This window comes from Lithobates pipiens, unplaced genomic scaffold (assembly GCF_037356315.1).
Source record: "Lithobates pipiens isolate NorthernLeopardFrog02 unplaced genomic scaffold, aLitPip1_a1.2 Scaffold_28, whole genome shotgun sequence".
In the NCBI taxonomy this organism is placed as follows: domain Eukaryota; kingdom Metazoa; phylum Chordata; class Amphibia; order Anura; family Ranidae; genus Lithobates; species Lithobates pipiens.
In genome coordinates, this window is record NW_027507789.1 from 112,519,910 (window position 1) to 112,530,347 (window position 10,438).

Consider the following 10,438-nt stretch of genomic DNA (forward strand, 5'->3'; position numbering starts at 1 on the left):
AACAAATAAACAAGAAAATGAAATGATCGATAGATCATCTTGACCCACATAATTATGCACAGACATGTACTTGATGACCACCTTAAAGAATTCTGATGTAAACAATGTGTGTTTTTATAATCCTCTACTAAATTCAAATATTGTCTTTCCCTTTTTAAGATCTGAAAACCATGACTGAAAGGCTGAAGAACAGGTATTATGTAACCAAGAAGATCTTCACCGCTGACCTGCAGAGGATCATCACCAACTGCCGAGAATACAACCCTCCCGACAGTGAGTACTGCAAGTGCGCCAATACCCTGGAAAAATTCTTCTACTTCAAGCTGAAGGAAGGCGGACTAATAGACAAATAACTCTAGATGGAAACTGCTGTGGAACGCGTTCATTCTTCCATCACAAATTTAAAGGGGTTCCACAAGCTCAGTGGCGCCACTGCCTTAGGACTAGTGCAAAAAAAGCCACGTTCATGTAGGTTTACCACCCTCTACGAGGAGTCTAGACTGGGAGAGTCAGTGTGGGGATGTTTCTGGAAGGCACAAGTCTCTGCACTTTGAAGTGACCTCACCTGATCAGACTGCAATTTTCTGTTTACAGGACAAGTAGAGCCCCTATTCATTCCACTGAGAAACCTTTACCCCCAAGTTTAAATTGCCATAAGAAAAACAAACGCCCATCTTGCCTTTTTAAATGCTTCATTCTTTCCTGGAACTATCTTGGACACAATTGACTGAGCAGTGCTGCAGCTTTTCTTCCTAATGCTTTGAAATTGCCAAAGTTGGATAAGTGCAAGTAACAATTGGTGCACCTGCTCTGGTTTTCATTAAGCGGAAACTCACAAGCTTTATGATTTTTCTTTTTCCTTTTTTGGAAGCTGCCATATTAGTATTAAATCTAGACATCACTGGGCACAATGGAGGAACGAATCATAGGCTGTAACAAAGTATGTTTATGATGGCTACAGATTGGAAAATGAAAACAAACGTGATACATGAGAAATGCTCAGGCATTGGTGGTGAAAAAGATGAAACGAACAAGGATGTGTGCATTTCTGGGACCAAGCATGAGTTGCAAATATGTGACTTTACATATGAATAGGTGGTGATTGTGTTATCCACACGCATGACAATAGTTTTCATCTTCCTGGGACGGTAATGGGCATTGGGTGATGAGTTGGAAAGCATCACACAGAGGAGGGGGCAAAGTCATTCACCCAGGACTGTTGGCTACTATGTTTCAAATATTGAATCCCCAGTCACACAGATTAAAGCTGAAATCCATGCACATACACTGTGTATTCACTTATATGGGAGATGATTTACCTGCTTAAAAGAGAAGTATGCTTGTGTGTTTTTTTTTTTTTTTTGTTTTTTGTTTTTTGTTTTTTCAGAATCTTATGTACTTAAGTGGGTGCAGCCCCCTGCTGAAATTGAGTCCTAGGATTGCAGAATAAACTGCATGTCTGTGATCCATAGTAATACAGCCAAACCAGCTTTGGCTCTACTTTTTTTTTTTTTTTTTTTTTTTTATATTTGTATCCATTCAGTCCTAAGATTTATACAGCTCAGAGCAAAAGCAGACCCAGGTTTGATTTATCTGACTTTCTCTTTCTGAAGGAAGGGATCCCAGCCTATAATTGGACAATCAAGGAGAAGCAGCACACTGATCTGCTCACTCTGCTTTGTAAGGCTGCACTCACACTGATTTGTAGTCATGGTACAAATTTCAACAGGAAGAATATATTGATTCCTGCTGTTGAAATTGATAGCTGTGGCCACTGAACCCGTGCATTCTGACAGGCAGGCACAGCTATTCATGTCCTTTAAGCATGTTCAGGTTAGGCTGCCTATAGACATTAGGGACCAGTCAAATTTGTAGACATGATCTTATTGCCCTCAGAGCACGAATTCTCACATGGCTGACAATGCATTTTTATAAATGCATGTGAATGCAGAGGAGGTGGTGGTAGGTTGTGCAGGCAGACATTGCCACTTATCTCAGATGAGAACATGAATGATCACCCAGGACAAGTTTTCCAACCGGTATTGATGCTACTGTATCGCTGAGCTCATTGCTAAGTCTAGCAGAAAATGGTCACATCGGACAGCGATCATGTTATTTGAATAGGCTACTTTTTACATGGACATGTGCAAAGCTAATGAGTCCTGGAGAAGCTATAGTGCAAAATTTTATTTTCTTAGCTTGAGTGCTGTAGTACATAAGAAATTACAGGCATTAATCCAAAATCAGAATTTATATATGTAAACTAATCGGAAGTATTAAAGTGATTGTAAAAGTTATTTTTTTTAATTATTATTATTATAAAAATAACAAACCTATATTATACTTACCTGCCCTGTGCTGTGGATTTGCACAGAGCAGCCCAGATCCTCCTCTTCTTGGCTGCCTTTCTGGTGCTGCTGGCCCCTCCCTCCTGTTGAGTGCCTCCACAGCAATCGGCTTCAGACATGGAGCTGTGGTGTAGCCCTGCCCCTCTTTCTCCTGATTGGGCAATGTTGCCATTGCTGTGTGTCAGCCAATCGGGAGGGAGAGTTTTGGATGTCTGAGGCTTATGGACAGATATGGGGCTCAGGTAAGTATTAGAGGAGTCAAGGAGGGCTGCTGCACACAGAAGGCTTTTTAACTTAATGCATAGAATGCATTAAGATAAAAGGAGTTGTAAAGTTAGAAGGTTTTTTTTTTACCTGCTGAGAACATTTTGCAAAGTTGATTTTTTTTCTTTTTGTGCCTGACCTTCAGCTTTAACTTTCTTGAGCATCTCTTTAGTATTGTATGCTATGCAATGTTTACAGTGGTTGCTACAAAGGTGAGGGCAAAAGAAAAGATGTGTTCCCATAGTGACTCCGTGTTTATTTATTTTCACATCTAACCTGAAAAGGAAAACTGATAAAAATAGCTACCTGGAATTTAACTGATTACATTTAGATGTTTGTGTGACTAAGTACACTCCAGTATCATCTGAAATTATGTAAAAAGATTAAACTTACATGGGTCATTGCCTAACCCCCCCAGTGCTTTGGTCTTGTATCCTGGCATCTTCTGATTACACTGCCCCGCAGTGTAAGATCCTCGGTTGGACAGTAACCTGGTATAATATCAAATACCTAATTCAGAATCTGTGATTCCACCTATACAGTATGTAGGTGTATGCACGTATTACTGATCATCCTCACTGCAGTTTGTAGGAAACATTGCTCACAGATGTCATTCTTATAAGGATCTTGTACATAATACAATACATAGCATGATGCTGCAGTGCCAATTGGGGGACACTTGAAAGCCCAGTTCAGGCTGTCGGGAATAAATTATGCCAGCCTATCAAGGTAAACTGAGAAGACCTTCTGAGGTTTGGCAGCGTTAGTGTTTTCTGGAGAGCATTATTACATGACTTATTTCTTTTATTATGCTGTAGGTTGCTAGGGAATTATCCACTATTTCTTAAAAAATGCCAGTATACAGTTGCTTGGGCATTTAACGTGGCATTCTGAAACATGGAACCTTGGGTTGCAGCGTGAGTGTCCACAACAGCAACACTTGGGGCCAGTTCACACCTGTGTGTTGCATTTTTAGGAGCACTACCACTAAACCCTACAGTATTCATGCAGGACTTTGCTTAAATCGCCACACCTAAAATGCACTTAAATAACACCGGTGTAAATAGGCACTTAAATCTTCATCTTACACATAATTCTTAGTACTCACTAAAAATTCTCTTAGAGCAGGACATGACAAAAATGCAACCACCTGGGCATGACATTTCTGAGCAGGTTGCCACTGACCCTGAACTATTATATTTCTCCAAGCTATCTGTATGGTAGGCATAGTAGCTTCTGAAATATGGATTTGTAATTAAACTCTTACCAAACCAAACATATTGGTGAGCTGATGTTGTCAGGGTCCGCATCCTAACATGAGTGTCCGTAAATTCAGTATAGCTGTTCTCCCAGGTTAATATGTCAATTGAGCAGAATAGTTTTGTATACCTCAAAATATTTAAAGCCTGCGTGCTGAAAATTTCTATGTCCCTACCTACAGTTGCACACTACTCAGCGCTTCAGGATGAGATATGACTTAAGTGAGTAAGTACTACTTAAACACTAAACCAACAAGTTACAATCACAAATGAAAAATTAGAAAATAATAATAATAGTAGCTGCTGCTTGTTTAAAACATGAAATCATAAAAATATATAAAAAGCTCCAATCTTAAAAACAAGAGTCCACTAATTATATATAGCAGCGCTCAAACATGCAGAATCTTGTTCAGATGTCATTCATTTTTGTGCTCATGAAATAGTGGTGATATAGTCCAGTTTGTGAAAAGGAGAGAGATAAAACCCAGCTTCCACCTCACGTTCCACCTTTCCTGCTCCAAAATAAGAGCCCCCCCCTTGGGGGTGCACTCACCAAAAATTCTAGAGAATATGAGCCTTCAAGATATCAAATCAAAATACTCCTTGGCCGCTAGATGTCTCAAAGATGGGAGGTCCGATATTTTTCATAAAAGAAACAAAATTATACCAACATTGTGGGATATTGTTTAAACTTCTTTATTAGAACCCCCATAAAAATAAATATGCGTACCAAATAACAATAGAAACAATCGCATTAAAAGTGTGTACTGTGCCTTATTCCTTGTAATGAACAACCTCCGGTCACCGCGGACGTCCGCTCTGTGAACTGAGGTTGTTCATTACAAGGAAGGAGTATTTTGATTTGATTTTTGTTTTGATTTGTTTTGTTTTGTTTTGATTTTTGACTCTTGTTTTTAAGATTGGAGCTTTTTATATATTTTTATGAGTTTTGTATACCTGCTACAAAGGACACATCCATATAGCATAAAATGGACACCATGTCTGGGTGACGGGTACACTTGAATTTTTTTCTAAACTGTGGAAACGCATTATATAGTCTTCTTGCCTTCTAGTTGTTGTCCTATCAAAGAATAAAATGCACTGCAAATAATTTAGAAGACACAGTGTAAGGAAAAGTAAATCTGCTCTCATCAGAGACTGCGATTTTTTATTTTTTTTTGGCTTTGATTTTGTGAGTGTTGTCCAGTCATCAGATACAGCTTCCTAATGTGAAGCTCATTCTCATTCCTGTTACATTAAGGTACTAATAATGCTGATAAAAAAAAACAATATTGATTGCAGACTGGGCAGTATGGAAAAAAATTTACCTTTTGCTTAGACATTGCATATACATAATGGTGACCTTTGTCATCCATTACTACTGTTCTGGTCAATTATAAATGGTATTGGGATCCATAACGGTCATTCTGCCTCTGACACATTCATTTGCTGTGTCAAGGCAAAGCCTTCACTGCTCCTGGCTGTAGCATTGTTCACCATTTTACCATTCCTTATCTTTGTCTTGCTGAGCTGTAATTCCATTTCTGTACAGAGGAAAAAATTCAAGCTTGACATTTTTAAAGGAAACTTATACTGACCCCCTTCAATTGTAAAGTTACCTACCTGTCAAGCAGATCCAATGGTATCAATACTTTTGGTCACTGACCTAGGACAAGTATGCAGATCTGGTATGCTGACTTCACTTGCAGCATACTTGTTCCAGGTCAGTAAAAAGTATTGAAACGTGAGATTTACTAAGCTGTTAGTATTATCTGAAGATGATTAAAATGGCATTTCTCTTAGCACAGGTTTTCTAGCAAGGAGACATCCCAGACAAATGAGGAGAAATGGCAAAAACTGCTTGATACAATCTACCTATCTGAAGTAGTACACAGGCATAAGTAACTTGACACAACATGGTCACCTTTACATAATGTGCTCAATTTATTATCAATTAAACTGTTACCGTAGTATGCTTTATTTATATATATATATATATATATTTAAATTTCAAAGCAGCATTTGACCAAGGATTCAATAACACTGTAAGGTCAAGCCAGGTAATATCCTTCAACATGCATGGAGACAAAATGGACGGCTTCATTTATGCTACACAATCGAGGGACCATCTGTGCACTATTTGTCAGTGGTTTTTTTTTGCCTTACCCTGCTTTTAAATCTGTGTCTTGGTATGAACATAGCTCTGTTAATATACTGTGCGTTTATATGAATGCCTTGCTGTCCATAAAAATAAAGATTGATGTATTGATGCACTAATAAAAAATGCTTGCATGTCTGAATCTAAACAGCAGTTCAGGTGCAAGACTTACAGATTCCGAGTACCCTATTAATCCCATGGGACATTTTTAGATTGGTGCCCCTTTCCTGATGTCTGGATTGAGAACTCCTAATTTTGAAATCTTGTTTGAGAGTGGTGAGTTATTAGAGCACATTTTGTGCCTGTGCATTTACATCACAAGACAACATACCTGACAGCTCCAAAGCCAAGGTAAATGGTTAGGCTGAACAGGGAGCTTGGCAGATGCTTAGGATGTTTGCCAAGAACCCCCTAATTTATGGGCATAATGGGACCTACTGAGCCCTTTCGGGTGAATTGCAGACAGCACCTTGTGCAGCAGCCCAAAAGCTATCTGCAGTATTCCATCCACTACAGTCTGCTGATTTGTATTGCTCTTCTGCAACCTGGTCCAACATGAATTCTAAATTTGTAGTGTCGCAACAGGAAAATTATGTTTCAAAACCGTAATTAAACCCAAAAACAAACCTTTATTATATTGCAACTTACCAATTCTTAAGCCTCGCACACATGATCAGATTTTCAGACTAATGCTCGTCAGTTTTTTTTTTGTTGCATCTTAGTCTCCTATCGAAAGTGAAGAGGTTACTCAACATATGAAAATTCTCGTACGACAGAATTCAACTTCAGAAGTAATGTGTTGAATAGTTTTGTATATGTATTCTTTCGTTTCTGAGCATGTGTCTTGCTCTTACAATTTTCTTCGGAAGAAAACGACGAATTAAATGAAAGTCGTTGTGTTCACATACAATTAAAACATTATAGTCTGCACATCCAGCTTTTGCTGTGCGAAAAATCGGATTCGGCTGTCGGAAGCAGCATACCAGCAATCCAAAAAAGACAGATTGTTCTTCGGATGAAATTTAACTTCTAATTTTCTTATCGTGTGTATGGCCTTTTAGGTGGCTGCATTCATTTTCTTTTATGCTTGCTTTCTTATGTTTTCATCTGGTAATCCAGCCAGCAAGTCTGTTTTTCACAGCACAGGCTCTCCAGCTGAATATATCGGTTTACATGGATGAGACCAATCGCTTAACGTTGACAGGGGTGATTAAAATGATGAGCTTTTATTTATTGATGCAAAACCTTTATCCCAAAAGGAAACAAAAAAACGTTGTAACTGATTATAAAGTGTTAGCTGGAGTCGGAAGCGCCTTCAGCGGTTACAGTGCAGTGCTGTAGTGCTTCGTTCTAAGGTAAGTATTATCTGCGATGCATGCTAGCACATTATGCCTTTACCTTGCGGGGTTATAAAAAAAAAATTGGTGCGGTTTACCACCACTTTAACACTACCCTCTCCCACAGACTGACAGTGCTGCTATCTGCTTTACCTTCTGTACTCATGCCTCTAGAGTTGTCTCGCTACTACAACAGGTGTGTTACTGGCCAGATCACCAATTGAGAACGGGGAAAAATACCAAAGATAAGGAAACAAATGCAGGGGGTGTGGTCTGGATGTGTAGAGACATGTGTTAGGAGCGTTTCTGTCTTTGCCTTCCTACCCCAGTTTATGTTGCTCACTTTCCACCTGTATGCTCTCAGTGAAGAGGCAAAAAGAAACCTGTACACTCCGCTTATCTAAGCCTGTAGGGCAGGGATATGCAATTAGCGGACCTCCAGCTGTTGTAAAACTACAAGTTCCATCACGCCTCTGTCTCTGGGTGTCATGCTTGTGGCTGTCAGAGCCTTGCAGTGCCTCATGGCACTTGTAGTTCTGCAATAGCTGGAGGTCCACTAATTGCATATCCCTGCTGTAGGGGAAATTCTGCACTTTCCTAGGCAGTCTCCCCAGAATACAAGATGGCGGAACCATGCGGCTCTCACCTCTGAGACACAGGACCCCCCCTGAGCCTCACCCTCGGGACCCTCAGAGCTCTCATGTAAACGCCAAGGCGAACCTGCTGCTCCACATAGAGGATCAAATCCATTGCAATAACCTGGGGCTTTATAGGCCACCGGCACAGAAGACCTGGTAGAAACCGTGGTTGCCATACTCCGCAAAGTGCTGAGTGACTAACCCCAGCCAGACTTGGTTTGATCGGATCCATAGGGCCCTTGGACCTTGGTCTGCAGATTCTAATAGACCGTGTGATATCGGCTGTAGGCTACTTGCATAAAGAGATAGTCCTCTGCAGGGCTTGAAAGTATGGCCCCATAGACTTTGATGGAGCGGTGATTAAGATCCTCCATGACCTTTCGCGGGTGACTCAGCGATGCATTGACCAGTTCTGGACTTAGCCCGTCATCTTGGCTTCCCTTACAGATGGGGCTAACCCCTGTCAGTAATGTTCCGCAAGGGCCAACTCAACCTTCACACTTTGGAAGACCTCACCGCTCTCTTCACATTCATGAAAGCAGCTCCCATACAGGTGCAGCTTCTCCCTTGGCCGGGGGGTCACTCGGGACTATCATTGTCAGGAAGTTATCCCCCTTCAAGACTACAGAGAGGTGGCGTCCCCATAAACTATCCCTGACAAGTCTATTGGAATCTTAACCGGATCCTGCCTGCAGAGTGACTGCCGCTTCCTCAGTGTGGCGCCTATGACAGGAGTCACTTTGGGCAGGGGGCTTGTGGAACCCAGCTTACTTTGGATAGCTCTGGAAACTCCTTGTCCAGCTCCCCCAGCCCCTCCTATGTGTAAGTAACCCTGTGTCTATTAGGGGCACAGAGTGGCCGAGAACCCCAGTCTGACCTCAAGAATATGAGGCCATTTCTAGATGGTTTGAAGTGGGGTGGGAGTTACTATGTGTGTGTTAGTCACTGACCTAGGACAAGTATGTAGATCTGGTATGCTGACTTCACTTGCAGCATACTTGTTCCAGGTCAGTAAAAAGTATTGAAACGTGAGATTTACTAAGTTGCTAGTATTATCTGAAGATGATTAAAATGTCATTTCTCTTGGCACAGGTTTTCTAGCAAGGAGACATCACAGACAAATGAGGAGAAATGGCAAAAACTGCTTGATACAATCTACCTATCTGAAGTAGTACACAGGCATAAGTAACTTAACATAACATGTTCATCTTTACATAATGTGCAAAAATATATAATTTTAAATTTCAAAGCAGCATTTGACCAAGAATTAAATTCAATAACACTGTAAGGTCAGGCCAGGTAATATCCTTCAAGACTACAGAGTCAGGTGGCGTTCCCATAAACTATCCCTGACAAGTCTATGGGAATCTTAAGCGGATCCTGCCTGCAGAATGACCAACGCTTCCTCAGTGTGGCGCCTATGACAGGAGTCACTTTGGGCAGGGGGCTTGTGGAACCCAGCTTACCTTGGATAGCTCTGGAAACTCCTTGTCCAGCTCCCCTAGCCACTCCTATGTGTCAGTAACCCTGTGTCTATTAGGGGCACAGAGTGACCGAGAACCCCAGTCTGACCTCAAGAATGTGAGGCCATTTCTAGATGGTTTGAGGTGGGGTGGGAGTTGCTATGTGTGTTTTAGGTGTGGCTGTATCCCATTGATCTATTGTGTCTGTCTGCCTTGGGAACAACCTATTATGATGTACATGTCTATGTAGATTAGCTGGCAGAGGGGAGGTGGAGAATTCCTTCCGCAGCTCTGCCTGCTGATCAGACAGTCTACTGATGAGAAGTTTCAGAATCTCTGTGTGCCTGTGTTCAACTAACCAGTTTCATGTTCAGCAGCCAAAACAAGTTCTGCCTAATTTGTAGTTGGAAGATCTGATATCTATATTCAGACTGGAAGGAAGTGGTATATTACAAATGCACTCAAGCGGAGTGTGGGGAGTTTTGTTACGGCGCCCCATACCAAAGCGTTCATACCCCCTCCTATGCACAATGTCGGTGATTACCAGTAGGGATGAGCTTCGTGTTCGAGTCGAACGCATGTTCGACTCGAACATCGGTCGTTCGTGCGTTCGCCGAATTCCGAACGTTTGGGCCGTTTGCGGCAAAATTCGTGTGGCCCACAATGCACTGCGATGGCGCAATGCATTGCTGTCTCACGATTGGCCAAGCATGCACTGTGACCCCGCATGCTTGGCCAATCGCAGCGCCAGCAGCGAGGAGAGCAATGGTTGGACACAGGCATCCTGCCTGTGGCCAATCATAGCTCAGCCTGTGTAGTGCACGCCCCACACTATATAAAGCCGCCTTTCAGGCGGCCTCGTGTAGTGTTTGTTAGCATCTGAAGCAGTGGGTGTTCTGTGTACCTTCAACACAGTTACACACCAATCGTTTTTGGCTGATTTACTATTTTGCTCTTGTGTAGTGGTTACT

The 10,438-nt window shown here is 41.6% G+C and overlaps 1 protein-coding gene across 1 annotated transcript in view; it reads left to right on the top strand.

Moving 5' to 3' along the window:
• KAT2A (lysine acetyltransferase 2A) overlaps positions 1 to 3,021 on the top strand; it is a 101,008-nt gene extending 97,987 nt beyond the window's left edge. Inside the window, exon 18 of the mRNA XM_077459542.1 lies at positions 160 to 3,021. Within this exon, the coding sequence (XP_077315668.1) occupies positions 160 to 353 (194 nt within the window). The 3' untranslated portion in view covers positions 354 to 3,021. The remainder of the gene's footprint in view (positions 1 to 159) is intronic.
• The last annotated feature ends 7,417 nt before the right edge of the window (positions 3,022 to 10,438 follow it).